Source organism: Diabrotica undecimpunctata, chromosome 8 (genome assembly GCF_040954645.1).
Source record: "Diabrotica undecimpunctata isolate CICGRU chromosome 8, icDiaUnde3, whole genome shotgun sequence".
NCBI lineage: Eukaryota > Metazoa > Arthropoda > Insecta > Coleoptera > Chrysomelidae > Diabrotica > Diabrotica undecimpunctata.
In genome coordinates this window covers 58,482,178-58,500,296 of record NC_092810.1, presented here as the reverse complement: position 1 = coordinate 58,500,296, position 18,119 = coordinate 58,482,178, and the positions used below count along the sequence as shown (strand labels likewise).

Genomic DNA, 18,119 nt, shown 5'->3' with positions numbered 1-18,119 from the left:
TAGACTGACCAAGGTCTATGGTAATTCACTGTTCTATCCTTTGGTCTTTATAATGACCCAGCCACCTTTAAACGTTTGATGAAGACAGTGTTGAGGAGATTACATTGAAAAATTTGTCTCATCTATTTAGACGACGTAATCGTTTATAGCCAAACTTTTGACGAACATCTCCATAACCTTACCAGTGTATTCAAAGAATTGAGAAGTGCGAATCTGAAATTGAATCTCAAGAAATGCCAGTTATTCCAAAAGCAAGTGGCATTCCTTGGAAATGTGATTTAATCTGAGGGAGTGACCACCGATCCTAACAAAAAAAACGTTAAGAGCTGGATAGTTTCTGTAGACAAGCATCAATTGAGATCCTTTTTGGGCTCATATTTCTAATATCGTCGCTTCGTAAGAGGATTTGCTGATATTAAAAAACCTTTGCATAAGCTAACGGAAGCAGACCAACAGTTTAACTGGAATGAACAGTGCCAAAAAGCTTTTTATAGACTGAAAGACTCACCATTGCACCAATACTGTCATCACATTCCAAGGCAAGTTTCATAGTTGGCACTGATACAACGTGGGTCTTGGTGACGTTCTTTTGCAAAAGGTCGATGGGATAGAACGAGATATTGGATACTTTAATAAAGTTCTCTCCAAAACCAAAAGAAATAATTATTGTGTAACACGAAGAGAATTACTTGCTATGGTGAAAACATTGCAACAATTCATAAATTTTTATAGGAATGGAAGTTCCTTATTCGGACCATTCACGCCTCTCTTCAATGGATACTTCAATTTAAAAACCCTGAAGGGCAGGTTTCTCCATGACTAGAAAAACTGCAGATGTATAATTTTGATATTAAACATCGTAAAGGTACTCAAAATCACAATGCCGATAGCCCAAGTGGACGACCCTGTCCAGAAGACTGCATCCACTTTCGCAAAGTTGAAGCAAGAGAACCCTTAGTTATAGTCAATTTTATACTCAGATTGGTCCAGGAGACCATTGCAGTTCCACAATCCTTTGTACTGAATAACTTGCAGATGGTGAAATTAGGGGAAAATAGGTTTTATTGTAAAATAAACTAATTTCTTATTTTTATCCATTGATTAATATGTCCATTAACTTCTCGTTTTTGGGTTGACAAAACATGACATGTCTACTATTCTGAAGAAAATCATCAAAAAAGGTATTCCTTAAATAATTACCTAATACCAGTTAATAAATGTTGCAAATATAATGTGATAAGTTGAAAAAATCATTGGCAAGTAACTTAAATTTCAAGAATTAAGGAGGCCTTTCAAATTTTCAAAATGCTCTACTGAAAAATTAGTTAGATTGACATATTCACTATTGCCATACCGCTACAGAAATATCCTTACTAGGTGAGGGAAAAATTCTCTGTCAATCCTAGCAAAACAGTAGTAGTCAGTTTTACAAGGAGACGCAACCTAGATAACAATCTAGAGAAACTGTCAAAGAGGCGAGTGAGATCAAATATCTAGGAGTAATACTAGATGAGCGGCGCGGCGTAAATGGAAAACATGGATTATAAAACCTAAACAGATGTACTGGCTATATGTGACTAGTCAGACCTATGATTACATATGGAGCATTTGCTGACATTATTATTACGGTTTCCTTAAGAAACTTCCACAATCTTCCAGCGATTCCAAAAATGTTGGGTGACTTGTAGAAGCTGGTATCTATTCAGATTAATGTCGGTCACATCTTGATCTGGACAGCTACTATAGGTCTTCTAATAAGAAAGTGAGCTGGGACTAACGGAGTAAGGTCATTAGGATCGACACTTATGACAGGTAAATGAGTCTCTTTACCTGTCTACTCTAATTAAAGAATTTTTTCAATTCGAGTTGCGCGCCTATAAAATTTGACCCGTTGTCTGAAAATATTTTTGAATGTCTCCCTCCAGACGAAACGACGCAGAGTTTGAATAAAGGCTTCCGAAGACAGGTTTTAGATTAATTATAAATGCACCGCCTTTGTGGCTAAGCAGATGAACAAATAAGTAAATAAGTTCTTTCTTATTCTCGAACCTACTTGTAATAGTGTCCCATGCAACGTCATAATTATCTGCCGAATATTTTATTTTAGAAATAGAAGTTAACGCAGTTCCCTCTAACGCACCCCGTAAATAGTAGAACTTTTGCATATTGTTTAATCGGTTATTGTTACGAATAAGAGATTTGTGTCCCTATAATCTGATTGTTGATAAAATGTCGGAAAAAGAGCTGTTGCGTCAAAAAATGAATTCTCAAATAGTTGCTGTTCGATTAGCTGCTCTTCAGCTTGATTGTCAAGCTGTAATTCAATAATTTCATTGTGATATGATTTGAATTCTACTAAATAATTTTCTGCATGATTACATCTTTCCCTAAGTTTAATCATTTCCACGCGACTTAAATCGGTTTTACCGGCAATATCGTCTAAATATTTTGTAAAAATCGTTAGCCCTGTCTTTACAGTCTCCAGTTTTTTTATTAGTCTTATTAATTCGGACATTTTATAGCAAAACACTAAATCTCTCACAGATAGCTACAAATTTGATTCATACCGAGCAATTCAAATAAAATAAGAAACTCGCCCGTTGTATAGATATTATAGTCGACCAATCAAATATATCGTTCGACAGCACCGCAGATTTTGTCAACATCTGTCTGGATCTCCGGGTGATTTGTTTTGTAACTTAAAATAATATGGTCGCACTGTTCACTATAAATAGTTTATTGTTTATTTTCACATAATTTCTGGTACAATTGTAGTAGATATCCACATCGAAGGACCAATCTGTTATGGTTGGATAGTAAAGTAACTTATAAACTCAAACTGTATAGAATTTAATTATAAAAACTAAAAATAACCTTACAAATGGTATATGTGCACATGCTTTTATGTATATTAGAAGTCTTAATTGAATGTCTGTGTTTGCGTACTAGCCGGAACCGGAATATGTCACTCTGTGGTACTCGTCCCATTTAGCTCTGTCAGCTCTGCAAATACGCAATACATAAACAGCACACACTTATTACGTTAAGTATGACTTGTGGCGTAAACAAGTGTATCAAGTAAAGCTTTTCCGTTCACAAAGTTTTTTTGAAGAATACTGTTTGCTGTTCATATAACTTTAAATTTTAAACTAACGTTAAATTTTATCATTACTTGCCATTTAAGTGTAAGAAATTTTCTTTCTGATTATTATACTGTCTCTTATCTTCCTTTTTTTTCTTTAATTTAAACAACAATGAAGTATTTATCGCTTTTATTTAATTAAATACCTCAACATATCTATCTAACTATAAGTTAGAATATGTACATACCAACTAAAATAATTGTGCATTATTTATACAAAAATTTACAGGTGATCATTCTTATTATAAAAAAAACATTTTTATACAATCATTGACAAAATTTAAGAATATCATTATGTTTATCAGCATCAAAAGTAGTTACCATGCAATAGAACAATTACAATAGACAATAATCCCCAACATGTCAAGTAGAAACTAAACAATCGTGGTAGATTTGCAATCATCTGTAATAATTTTAACAGAAAAATAAAAATGTCGAATAGAATACTTTTTATTGCATTATTTTTTCATGGTTCGAATTAGAATTCATTCCCTCAAAGACAACGTTAATAAAGTGTCAAATAAATTACATTTCAGATATACATAATTTTGTCTATGTAATATTTTTAATAATATAAAGATTAATATATTTTCTATTTTCGTCAATGAATGTATAACAATGTAATAAAAACCATTCTAATGCATATCAACACCAATAAGCGTAATGCCTTCTTTTTCCCCTACGTCTTCCTCATCTTCGTCTTCCTCATCCTCCTGAAAAATGAATAAAATAAATGAGTCGGCGACGATATTAACTTTAACAAAAGTATATGAATCTAAGTAAGTAGCTCGCGAAACGTAGAGCTAGCTGTCAATGAGCTTTATCCCTCTAGCTATCGAAGATTATGAGTAAATATTTTTGAAGCGAAGCTTCTATGCTGGCATTGTATTAATTTTTCTCTATAGTAAAATGTTAAGGCGATAGTCACGAAATTAGTGACACGAAATAGTTGGAAGAGTCCATTTACTCGACGAGGAGAGTACAGAACATGACGTTAACTTTTTCCATTTTATTAAAATCTATACCAAGGATATTAACTAACGGCGGTTTTACTTTCGAATGTACAAAAATTGTTAAAATAAATAAGTAAACTTTGAAAATCGATGATTGTAAAAAAATCGTAAAATAAAAAAAATTATAAGTAAATAATTGTACACGTAACAGAAAATTGTGTCCATAAAAATAATTGTTTTGACGATGAATGCAAGAATGCAACAAAAGAAAAAAATAAAGTCTAGAGAAAGATGCTTACCAGACAACGAGAAGAGAAAAAAGGGGATACACAAAAGAAAAAAAAACACTTAAATATATAGAAAACCTCAACAGAGAAATTCTATAAGAATTTTAATATCAACAGAAAAGATTTCAAGGTAACCACAAGCCAATCCAGAAGTCAGAATGACCAACCTATTAACAACAAGGAAAGATGTATTGAATAGATGGGTGGAATACTTTAACCGGGTACTTAATAAATAGGAAGAAGAAAACCTGGAAGACGAAAGAGATGAGGTAAACGGAACAGACGAGAGGAAAGAAGAACCTCCAACGATTCTTGAAGTTCAAGATGCAATTAAAAAACTAGCCAGAAACAAATCACCCAGAATAGATAATCTCCCAGCTGAACTATATAAAAAAGGTGGCCACGATACCATAATGGCACTACAGCAGCTCATAAAAGAAATATGTACACAGAAAACCCTCCCTAGTGACTGGAAAATAAAAAAAAAATGCGAAGATTACCGTACTATAAGTCTCATGAGTCATCTCCTAAAATTGTTCCTAAAGATAATTCATAAGAGAATCTACAAGCTGTGTGAAAGTCAAATTTCTCCCAACCAGTTCCGGTTCACAAATGCTTTTGGTACTAGAGAGGCTTTGTTCTCAGTACACGTCTTATTCCAGAGATGCAGAGACGTCAACTGTGACGTATACGCATCTCTGGTTGATTACGAGAAAGCGTTTGATCGAGTACAGTACGCCTTCTTCTTCTTCTTCTTTAGGTACCGTCTCCTCTAAGGAGGTTGGTAATAATCACAGCTATTTTCACTTTTGAGATTGCAGCTCTGAACAAGTCGACGGAACTGCAATTATACCACTTTCTCAGATTGTTGAGCCAGGAGATGCGTCTTCTTCCAATACTTCGTTTTCCCTGCACTATGGTTCATAGCAACACATATTTATCCCCTCTCATAACGTGGCCGAGATATTGTAACTTTCTTATCTTAATCGTATTCATGATTTCCATTTCCTTTGTCATTTTTCTGAGGACCTCAACATTTGTTATTCGGTCTACCCAACTTATTTTTAATATTCTTCGGTAGATCCACATCTCGAATGCTTCAAGTCGATCGCTCACCTCTTTCTTTAAGGTCCAGGCCTCCACCCCATACAGCAGCACCGAAAACACATATGAACGTAATATTCTTATTTTGAGTTGCAAACTAAGGTCTCTACCAGAGAACAACCCAACACAGAGAAGCGACAGTTCTTTGAAGTTACGTGGCCAAGCCGCCAATGACAGCTAACAACCAGAAAATTAATAGTCAGTGGGCATATCGCACAATATAAATTCTTCGAGCGTAGGCGCAAAATTTCGGGCCAATGTTTTTTAAATGCATTCATTTTTTCCGAATCCTGAAAAAACTAATAAGTATTTTTGAAAAATTTAAACGCAGAGTGAAAGACTACATTATTACTGAGGGCCGAAAGTCCCTGAAAACTTCTATAATGTTTATTCTATAATGTATATGAAAATATTGAAGGTACTGCGTCATGCGCCAATGTTTTTCTTCTATTTCCTTTTACAATAACATTATCTTCAAAATGCAGTTCACAAATCCTATAATTATTATAAAGTGAATCCATTTTGAATAACAAATCTTCTCGTCTGCAAGCTTCTATCCACACTTTGGCACTACAAATTTTTAACAGAACAAATTTTAAACAAAGAACTTTTTCTGTATTTATAAATAATACTTTATTACTTACAATTATAAGAGTATTAGCACTGTTATTCCATGGTATTAGTATATTCTAAGTATATTGTAAGTAATGAAATATTTAACTTTTGTCAATATCTAATCTTAATAAATTTTCAGTTTTCTCCTGGTGAAGTCACAAAAGTGTCACTAAATATTGAGATATACAACAAATAAAGTTTTAATATTTTTTATTTGTAATTCCCATTTAAAACTCCTAAATATTTTATGTATTTCGATCCATATATTTGATCTTTTTTATTTATATTTAACGAATTAAACATTGGCAGACAACTTTTGTATATAGCAAAAAGTAGATGAGTACCTATTTAGTTTTTTCATAATTTAATGTAAGTTTGTTTATTTGCAACCATGTTTTTGCAATTTTGAAGTCTTGTTCTGTTGGAATTTTAAGATTTTCCCAATTATCGGTCTAATTATGTTTCCAACAATTTTTAGTTTGAGCATTTTAGTAATTTCTTTGTTTCGTTTAAGAGCGTAGACGCAAAATTTCAGGCCAATGCTTTTTAACATTTTTTTGGAATCCTGAGAAAACTAACAAATATTTTTGTAAAATTTAAACACAGAATGAAAGATTACATTATTATCGAGGGCCGAAAGTCCCTTAGAATAAACAAAAAGTTTTTTTGAATGAGATATTTGAAATTAAAAATCACACTAAATTTTCTCTTTTTTTTTCACCCCTGTAACTTATTAAAATAAACATTATAAAAGTTTTCGGGGACTTTTGGCCCTCAGTAATAATGTGATCTTTCATTCTGCGTTTAAATTTTTCAAAAATACTTATTAGTTTTTTCAGGATTCGAAAAAAATGAATACATTTAAAAAACATTTGCCCCAAATTTTGCGCCTACGCTCTTAAATCAAATATTCCCGTGTATAAAACCCTCTATATATTTTTATTTCTTAAAAATACTATATTCGTATTGTTGTCTTCGAGCGCGCCGACATTTGGCCACCATCTGTTGATTTTATGACCTGAGCCTTCGGAGACTTGCGTCTTTCAATAAAAGAAATAGCACTGTCACCAAATTTAATGTTTTCAGTTTGAACTAGGTATCCCTTGGCAGACCAAAGTTTATTTTTTTATAGCTCGGACACACACGTCGGCGTTGGCTTACTGTTCGAAAGTCAAACCAATACTATTATGTAATTAGTAATAACTAATAATAATTACAAAGCAATAGTAATTACCTGTTATTATTCTTAGGAAATCTAAATAAACTTATTCCTTTTCCTGTCACAGATGAACATCCGCGAATCGCACAAATATATCCAGCCATTTTAAATATAAATTAAACTTTTAACTATAAACTATAACTATAACCTTTTAACTATAAATAAATTATATAAATGGTCAAATGCACTTGGTGCACAGGTGTCGAGTATTTACCATAGATGCCTACGGACTATCGAAAACAACCAGAATTAAAGAATAAGCACGTGTTTTTGACAGTAATACAACCAGAATCGGGCATGCGTATACAAAAATGGTACACGCTTTTGGACCGCTATGTCGCTTCTATGTGTTCGGTTTTTCTATGTCTCTACTGCATAATACTTTTCTCATCTTATTAAATGTGGCTCTAGCTTGTCCAGTTCTCATTCGTATGTCTTCTGTATACTCGATATTTTCATTAATAATTGTACCAAGATATCTGTATTTTTTTACTTTTTCTATTGGAACCCCTCTTATGTTTAAAATGTCTTGTTCTTGTGTTTTGGAAATTGTCATAAAGTTTGTTTTATTAGCATTAAGCGTTAGTCCGCTTTCCTCACTAGCATTTACTACATTATCTAAAAGTGTCTGTAGATCTTGTATATTCTCTGCAATTAGTATAGTATCATCGGCATATCTGATATTGTTGATGGGTCTGCCGTTGACTTTTATTCCAATTGTTACATTTTCGAGTTATTTTTTAATTATTTCCGAATATAGATTGAACAATAAGGGGGAGAGTATGCAACCTTGCTTTACGCCTCTTTTTATCTCTACTTCCTCCGAAAGTTCTTAGCCTACTCTGACTTTTGCTAAAGTAGAGATGAGTTATTATTCTTAAGTTTTTTTTGTCAATGTGTTTATCTTTAAGTAACTGTATACGACGGTTGTGTCGGACCTTATCGAACGCCTTATTGTAATCAATAAAACAAACATAGAGTGGTTGGTTTACTTCCATAAATCTTTGCATGAGGACGTTAAATCCAAATAATGCCTCTCGTGTCCCCATGGCATTCCTAAATCCAAATTGGGTTTCAGTGATGTCTTGTTCCACTTTTCTGAAAATTCGTAAAATTGATAATTTTTAAGAATATTTTTAGTGTATGACTCATTAGACTAATTATACAGTGGTCATTATATTCCTTTGCATTAGGTTTTTTTGGTAATGTAATAAATGTTGATTTGAGCCAATCTCTCGGAATAATACCCGTATTATATAAGTCTACTAACACATTGATCTGATCTTCTGATATTAATTTAATTATTTCAGTTGAAATTGTGTCAGGCCCCGCAGTTTTATTAGATTTTGCCAGCACGCCAAAATGATGCAAATACTAAAAGAAGCAGGAATTAACAACCAAGATCTAAAAATAATTAGAAATCTTTACTGGAATCAGGCAGCAAATCTCAGAGTTGAAGGTGAACACACTTGCTACTTGAAAATCATGCGTGGAGTGGGGCAGGGCTTTATTTTGTCTCCTCTAATCTTCAATCTGTACTCTGAAAGAATATTTATCGAAGCTTTGCACGAAACTGAAAAAGGTATTCAACTAAATGGTTACCGGCTAAACAACATCACATATGCAGATGACACCATAGTATTTGCGGACAACTTAGAAGACCTACAAGTTCTTATGAACAAAATCACGTATTACAGTCAACAATATGGGCTCAATATAAACGTTAAGAAGACATGATAGTTATGATAATTAGCAAGAAAAGGATAACAGAAGGTCAACTCTACGTCAACCAATCCCCTGTAGAAAGAGTGACGCACTACAAATATCTCGGCACCATAATAAATGAAGAATGGACCAACAACCAGGAGAATAGAGCACGCATTAGAAAAACTAGATCCACCTTCAATCGGATGGAGGCCTTCTTCAAGAGTCACAACCTCTCTCTTGATACAAAAGTAAGAATGCTGAGATGCTACGTCTTCTCTGTCCTTTTTTATGGTGTTGAATCGTGGACCTTGAACGAAGATATGTGCAGAAAACTGGAAGCATTTGAGATGTGGCTATATCGGAGAATACTTCAGATACCGTGGACTGACCGAGTCACAAATGAGGAGGTCCTTAGAAGAATGAATAAGAACCGAGAGGTACTGACCACCATCAAATCTCAAAAGTTACAATTCTTCGAGGTCCGGGACGAAGAAGAACATCTTGATTAAAGAACCTCAGAATATGGTTCAATACAACATATGTGGAGCTTTTCCGCGCTGCTGCAGATAAGATAAAGATTGCCATCATGATCGCCAATATTCGTAACGGATAGGCACATCAAAAAGAAGAAGTGATTGGAATATTGGAATACTTTGCACCATGCAGAAAAAAGGAGATATCTTTGAATGTTCTAACCACAGAGGAATTACGCTTCTAAATGTAGCGTATACAATATTTTTAACTATACTATGCATAGCCATACTATGTATGGCACCATACGCAGAATGAATAGTAGGAAACTACCACACAGGTTTCAGAGGTGGTAAATTGACAATTCATCAGATTGAAACGGAGTATTATAGACTACAAAGCAGCCTCCGACTCTGTAAATAGAAGAGAAATGATCGAAGCTATGAAAGAGCTAGACATACCAAATCAGTTTAATACCAAATTGAACAAAACTAATTCTTGAAAAACTTTAAGGTACAGTGCGAATCCAGGGGAACTGTCTGAACCTTTTTAAACAAATATCGAGCTGCACCAGGAAGACCCTCTCTCCTTTATACTGGTCAATATGGCTCTGGAAAAAGTAATAGGTCACAAATCACAACCACCAGTTTAATATAATAACAAATCGTATAAAAAATCAGTGAAAATTGTTGCCTATGCTGATTACATTAAAACTATTTGGAGAACGAAAAACGCTGTACGAGAGGCGTGTACAAAACGAAGTACATGAAATTAAGCAGGTAAACACAAATCCTACGATCACTTGTTACAGAAAACGACGTCATCGAAGCAGTTAACGAATTTGTATACCTGGGAGCACTCGTTAACATTAAAAATAAGAATGTGCATGGCCAACATATGCTATTTTTGCCTCAATCTCCTTAAATCCTCAATTATATCGAAAAATACAAGGGTAAAACACTACAAAACAGTATAACGTCCAGTCCTAACATATGGTTCAGAGGCTTGAAGAAAATTAATGAAAAAATGTTAGGATGGTTCGAAAGGAAAGCACTAAGGTGAATCTATGGAGCGGTAGATGAGTGTGGAGAAGAAGATACAACTTCGAACTTAATAGAATATACCAGGGACCCGAGATCGTAAAATATATTAAGATAGGACGTCTGAGGTGAGTAAGGCATGTAATGCGGATGGAACAAAATGACCCAACTAGAAAAACGCTCCTTGATAGACTCATTGATCAGAGAAGAAGAGGAAAACCCAGAACAAGGTTCCTTGATAACATCGATGAACATGAGAAATATGGGAATATGCTTGACAGAGGAAGGCGATGAATAGAAACGACTGGAGAGAAACTCTTGACTAGGTTAGGACCCACGCAGGGTTGTAAAGCTAGAATATTGATAATGATAAATAAATAATAAAATTACTTGATTCAATTTTAAAAATATTTAAAATTTAAAAATATAGAAAACAGGTATAAAGCTTCGCGCTAGTCTACAGTACCGTCTACTGTACCACTTTTTTTTTAATTTTCTCTCAACTGAAAGTGAAAACTTTCGATTTCGAGGAGTATCAGGTATTTTTAGAACACATCAATAACACCATAAAATTTAGTTCACTATGGAACTGGAAGAAAACGAACAACTACTATTTTAATAATAAAAAAGAAGGACGGATACATACAGTATACCGAAAACCCACAAGTATCGATAGATATTTACACTCTTAACCCTTATTACAACATCAGAAAGACTGACAGACAATGAACATAAAAAAGAAGAAATGCATAATGTAAAAACAGCGTTAATCAATACTGGCTTCTCAACATCACATTGAAATGGCCCAGAATGCTCAAAAAAAATTAAGGACCCAACACAAGACGAAAAACCGATCGCAAGAACCATACTACAATATGTAACGGGTACAACAGAGAAACTAGGACTAGTGCTAAAAAAACACAAAATAAAAACGATATTTAATACCGACAGAAAAATCGTAACTATTTTACCATCCATAAAAACAAAATATCGTTAAAAAATTAGGGAGTATGCGACACTCCATGTAAGGACTGTGACAAATTCTACATTATCAGAGAGACCAATCGAAAAATACCAACAATCTAAACCAAAGATATGATGGTTAAAAGCTTCCAATAACATGGAAAACGGTGTTGAAGAAGAATACAAAAATAAACCAGGCAATAAGGCCAACAAGTAGAACCTAACCTACCTAAACACGTAAAGGGCCAATCACAAGAAGCACTGCCAATGACCGGTTGGGAGAAACGTGCCAAGATCGACTATTTAAGTAGCCGCCTCGAGCAGGAGAGCTAGTTTACTTCAAGCACCAGTAAAGAAGGTTAGAGCCGAATGAGTCCATTCCTCATATTGAAGCATGTTTATAATTCTTATAATTATCTTAATAATTCCCTCCAGAAAATTGTCTTAACGCCGCCATTGCTTCCCGCCGCCATTGGAGAGGTTACCAAATATTCCTTTGCCCGTTTACACTCCTGACAAGCCCGGGCGATATGTTGTATTTCCTTACTCGATTCACAGTAGTAATATACTGCCTGTGATGTGCGTTTCCTATTTCATTATCTTTCGTTTAGCTATACTCTACTTCTTTCGTCGTAACAAAGAATATGTCGTCTTTTGTTGAGCGCACAGGATATTTTCGAAGAACCCGAGAAACGATATGCTTTCTCCACAGTCATTTTCCTAGCCGAGAGAAAGTAGCCTAATTTGAAAATAAGACCATTGCAGCATTAGAATTTAAGCCTCTTTTCGCTTAACAAACGCCAGCGTGCCCCTACTTCCCAACTATAGTCTAGCCCTCGAGTATATCTAAAAGAATTATTCTTTTCCTTGTACCTTCTCGTGTAGTGCAGACATCCTCCAATTCGGCTGTGAGTAATTAAAATTTCTTGTTTCATTTTTTTATCTTCGTATTATCTATATATATTTTTTTTACAATATATTTTCTCTTGTCTTTACAGACACGGAGTCAATTCTGTTTGCCGTTCCATTCAGTATGTATATTCAGTCTACTAGGTTCAGTTCTGTTCAGTACATTCCAGTATATTCTATTGTGATGATTGATGTGATGTATTTCCTGTACCTACATTGATTTAACTGTTGATGTGCTGATTGAACCTTATAGTACCTGATAGTACCTTACTTGCCTCATCTACTCCGCTAGAGACGTCCCAATACATCTGTTGTGGGCGTAACCTGTCAAGTGCCTTTGTCGAAGATTCGTTCTATGAAAGATCTCCACAACCTGTGACCACCTGTCTGTAAGTACAATACTGTATTCCTCAATTGTAAGTATTCTGAGTATTGTGAGTTTTTCTCTTCTAACGTATATTCTCTTTATCTTCAGTACTCCACTTGCTAATTCTTTATGCTTGAGCTCAAAGAACCCCGACCAAGATACCTCTACCAGACTAAAGCCCGAGCTTAGTGCCGTTTTTAATGTAAACCTCCGTTCTGCTAGTAAAGAAGTTATAATGTGCACAAGAATTGGAGCAGTATTCACCAGTGTATGGAAGATCTTACAAAATGATCTTCTTTTGCGTGCTTACAAAATCCAACTTATGCCAGAATTTATCTACACGATACACGATTGGTTGAATGGCAATAAGGCCAAACTGTCGTATTTAAAGATGGTGTCTTTATCCTCAAGTGTATGTTAACGACACCGTTGCATCTAGAAAAACTGACTGGTGCCCCTTATGGATTGGCGGACTCCATTTTTCCGTATTTTTTCAAATACGATGCTGGCCAGAGCAGTACAGTCAGTACAGTACATGGTGACCGCTATACAGTCATAATCACGGACTTTTTTGTTACCTAATTGAATATCCTTAAGGTGGAGGAACTGTAGTTTCAATAAGTCGATACAACATGTCAAAACTCGTGCCACAACCAATTTATTAAAGGAAACATTTAGTGATCTGATTATTTTCCGTTTCGGACCCATCTAGTGCCGCTAGACTATTTTGGGTGAGCATACTATGTAGTCGCTGGTGTACACCGACAAGTCAGAAACGATTGAAGACTTGAAGGACAACATTTCCGCGTTATTGCCGATATACTGCTACGAATGTTGCAAAAAATTCTTGAAAATTGGATCTCTAAACTGAACTACATACATCAGAGCCATATATGCAAAAAATTATCTTTAAATAGAAATAGCAAAATAGTATCTTTCGAATCAAGTAACTTTCATAAAAATTTAAACATTTTATCTTTTTTTTATTCAATTTGAAAGTTGTATACCTCTTAAAAACACTCAATATCATTGATAAAAAAGACTTAAACGAAGTTGGTCCATTGAATTAAAATATATTGTGTAAACAACACAAATTACTTACATCAAATCCAAAACAGTTCTGCATATCAGTATCCACTATTTTCTTTTCATCTTGATCCTCTTCGATTTCTTCTTTTGCTGCCCGCCGTGCCGACTGTAATACCTTTACCACTTCATCATTTAATTCTAAAAGATCGTAAAAAAGTTAGGTATGTACATCATAATAAAAAACTAAATTGGTCATGACCTGATTTTGAGTGCGTTAGTGATCCTCGCAAACATAACTGAATAAAATGACATTGGAATGATAACATTGCTGAACTTAAGTTAAATAAAATTAAATATTAAACATTCCAAATACATGGTACATTCAATATAAAAATAAATATAATTAAATTTAAAATGCCAATAAACCGCTTTTTTGTTTTTGAAGATGGTGCATTAATTTCTTGGAGCAGTGTAATATACACCGTATTTAAAAAGTTAAGCAGTAGTTGACTTACCATGGTTCGGTAATACTGTTTCGCTCAACAATTCACCAGCACTGTCACCTACAACCACAGCTTGTTCCTCTCCATCGGCCAGATGAATTACTTCTAAAACTACATACTGCTGTCCGTCAGATCCTTCTACCGACATCAAATCGAGCTCTTCTTCATCTTCTGAACCGAATCCCTGCATGACCTCAACCTAAAATTAAATGTTATTGTTTTAATAAATATGATTTAAGACGTCAAACTAATTATTCCCGGAAACACGATTTCGATGTTCATAATATTGTTGATTTCAAACAGACATATGACTGAAAAAAGAGCAGCCAGTTATATAACATCTTGGAAAAATTCAACATCCCGTCGAAATATGTCCGATTAATAAAAGCAACGGTAGACTCACCAAAAGCAACGGCCCGCACAAAAAATTAACTTACAAGCTTTACAATAGTCTAAGGTCTAAAACAAGGCGATGGACTGGGTCATAAAGATAGCTGAATGTCGGTAGAGCCAATTTTCCTAAAAACAAATTAGTACAACTTGTCGCCTACGCTGATAGCATTAACATCATGTACCGTAGAGTAGAGGAGGCAACATATTCATAATTGAAAAGAGCAACCAAGGAGATTAGACTTGAAATAAACATAAAAAGGACAAAAACACCAACACAGACAAGAACAACGAGGATCAGAAATCAAATTAAAGTACAGGACGGTGTTGTAACAGTGAAGAGCTTTACATATCTACAGGAGTTGAATGAAATCTACAGGAAACAGAAGCCGAAATTCAAAAAAGAATAGTGAAGAGTCACAAAGTCTATTTCTCCCTGACCGACATATTCCGCTAAAACCGTACGTCCAAAATCGAATATTAAGGTCAATAAAATGGATGTGAGACATGAGTGATATAGAAAGAAAGTTAGAAGTTTTCGAAAGAAAAATTCTAAGGAAGATCTTTGGACTCTTACCGAGAAGGAGATATAGATATCTAGATATAATCACGGATTTTAATAACTATTCAAAGAAACACCAATTTCGGAATTCGCTAGGCTCCAGAGACTTCGATGGGCTGAAGCAGAAACAGGCAGAAGACCTAAAAGAACGCCACGTAAAAGATGGGAGAGCGCAGTGGCAAAGGACGCCCAAAATTTGCTAAATGTCAGAGCTTGGAAAGATCAGTGCGGGACCGCTAACATTGAAGGCCGAAATTTCAGGAGACTAAGGCTCCATCTGGGCTGTAGCGCCATTCAAATAAAAAGAAAACAGGATGTTAGTAATTTCCCAACTATTACATCACTAACAAACATTTGACTGAAATTCATGTAAATTAAATAATAAGGTTTGTGGACGGACCGACTTTAACAAATGTTAAGTAAATTTCTAAATAAACATGTGCTGTGAATGGTAATTTCATCAATCATGCCTTCTCCTCTTAGTCGTGTAGTACTGGTGAGTACTTCTATGGTGAAATGCTCTACAGAATATAATACAAATTGTGGTTATGGTTTAACAGTTTTAAGTAAGTAAATATCCATTTAAACTAAACTCTAAAATCTACTTACTGGTTGACCATCTATTATCCGAATCTTCTTCTGTCGGCCCAACTTTAATTCCAGCTGCTTCTTCTGGATAGTGGGATCTGGATCGTGGAAAGCCATGTGCCTAATCAGATTTCCTTTGTGCCTAAATGCTCGGGTACATTCTGGACATTCGTGAGTTTTTTCTTTCGGTTCCGGTGGAACATAGTGCGGATTATGATAAAGATTTTGATGTCTCTTGAGAAGTTGCTTCTGACGAAATGATTGGTCACATTGGTCACACTGAAATGGTTTCTGGTCAGTGTGAATAAGCATGTGAGATTCAAGGTGACGGGCCGATATTGAAGCGTATGGACACAGTTCGCATTTGTAGCATTTTTCTCCTTCGTGTGATTTATTGTGAAGCTATAAGAAGAAAAGCATATATTAATATCTATTTCATAACGTACAACAGGATAGACTACGTCTTCCGTCGGTCTTTTAAGATTAGTTACTTTCACACATACATAACCCAATTTGTTGTTTAGGTATTTCTTAATAATACAAATTTAAATCAAGTTTTAATCCTTTTGGTTACTTTTTTGACATGTGGGGGAGAGTGAATATGTCAGGAATCTAACAAAACTCATAAACGAGATTAATCAAATGTGGACAAGGAATAGTTTTATCTGTCTACCTTTACAATTTAGATGTGAATAGAAAAAGCAAAGATATAATTGCAGTGTTAGAACCAAATTAGAGTGTCTATTCGCCACATAGAGCCATGAGGCGAATTTTCCGGACTACCATTATTAAAAATTTTGTTCCCTTTAAAATTCTTTAATATAATTAATATTCAGTTTTCTTAATATTTAAAATATATAACATTTGGACAATAACTTGTCCAAAGGTTAACGTGAAACTCATTTCTTTTAATGAAAAAATTTATTGTGACTTTCTTTTTTGGCAAAAGAAAGTTCCTTTGTATTTCAATACCATATAAAAACATTTTTTCAAGTGAGGAAAGAACGTAGAGTAAATAAGAGATTTGTTTTATTTTAGCCGACCAACCAGATACTGGGATCAATTTTGGGAAAGAATTTTGTTTAAAGTTACATGTTGGTTTTAATTTCTCCCCTGATGATTCAGTTTTACTTCGGGATCGGTTCGACATCTGTCCCATAGTGGTAGAGGAGATTGGGAATCACAATTTGGGTTTTTTCAACCATTCCATCCAGGAATCTGGAATCCTAAGGATCCTCCTGTATGGCCGGTGTTTTGCCATCCGGTTTATTAATACATATTTTTGAAGTTATACTTCTATACGCGCGCTCCACGTTGAAAATTTGTATGGGAGTGAATCTGTGAAATCATTACATATGTAAGATAATGAGTAAGAGAGAGACAGAAGATATATTTTCTCTCTCTGCCTCTCTCGAATATAAAAATGTTCCTTTTGTATATATAATTTAATATTATACAGTATACTCCCTCTATAACGAACACGGTTATTACGAGTTTTCGCTTATAACGAGGTACATTAGATGTAAGGTGAAATTTCTATTGAACTATAACCCTCTATAGCGAGATAAATTTGCTTATAACGAGAGAAAATAAGATTGAAAAACGTGTTACGTTTTGGCCCGATCGTAGCTATAAAAAAATACCCTTTTTAAGTGCCGTCCGCAATAAACTTCTTACAATTTATGATTCTTAGTCGGAAATATACAATTTATTATTCACAAGTGTCATTGTAGGGGGTTGACCATTCACACCTAATAATATAGGTCCTAATAGACAAGATGTGGAATTGAAGGTTGTCAGAAACTTTATCCAAAGAAAAATAGCAAATGAAGAAGCATAAAACTGTTTCACATCTTTATAAAATATGATAGATAGAATACTGGACAATTTAAAGCAGTTAAAAATGACAGACTTCTTCCAATTGCAGACGCAGTAGTTTATGTTATTCTTTAAAATACGTTTTATACAGATTTACAGAATACAGATTTTTTGTTTTAACGTATATCATTGACAATAAAAGTAAACAACTCTTTTTTGTTTTAATGTATTTCATTGACAATAAAAGTAAACAACTTTTTTTTCAAAAACACCATTCAAACAATATTTATTAGCATCTTATATTGCTCCGAATGGCTTCACTATAGAAAGTTAATGTTTTAGAAAACTACATATTCATATGTATGCACAGTATTATTGTTGTTGGATATAACGAGATCCGCTTATAACGAGGTAATTAGTCTGCCATTTCAGTTCTCGTTATAGAGGGAGTC

At 34.3% G+C, this 18,119-nt stretch overlaps 1 protein-coding gene across 5 annotated transcripts in view; it reads right to left on the bottom strand.

The window, feature by feature from the left end:
* Positions 1-3,257: 3,257 nt before the first annotated feature.
* LOC140447594 (uncharacterized) overlaps positions 3,258-18,119 on the bottom strand; it is a 58,837-nt gene continuing 43,975 nt past the window's right edge. For all 5 annotated transcript variants that reach the window (XM_072540338.1, XM_072540342.1, XM_072540341.1 and 2 more), the window contains exons 8-11: positions 15,871-16,251; positions 14,322-14,508; positions 13,880-14,004; positions 3,258-3,855 (exon numbers count right to left, since the gene is read on the bottom strand). In XM_072540338.1, the coding sequence (XP_072396439.1) occupies positions 3,778-3,855; positions 13,880-14,004; positions 14,322-14,508; positions 15,871-16,251 (771 nt within the window). In that variant the 3' untranslated portion in view covers positions 3,258-3,777. The remainder of the gene's footprint in view (positions 3,856-13,879; positions 14,005-14,321; positions 14,509-15,870; positions 16,252-18,119) is intronic.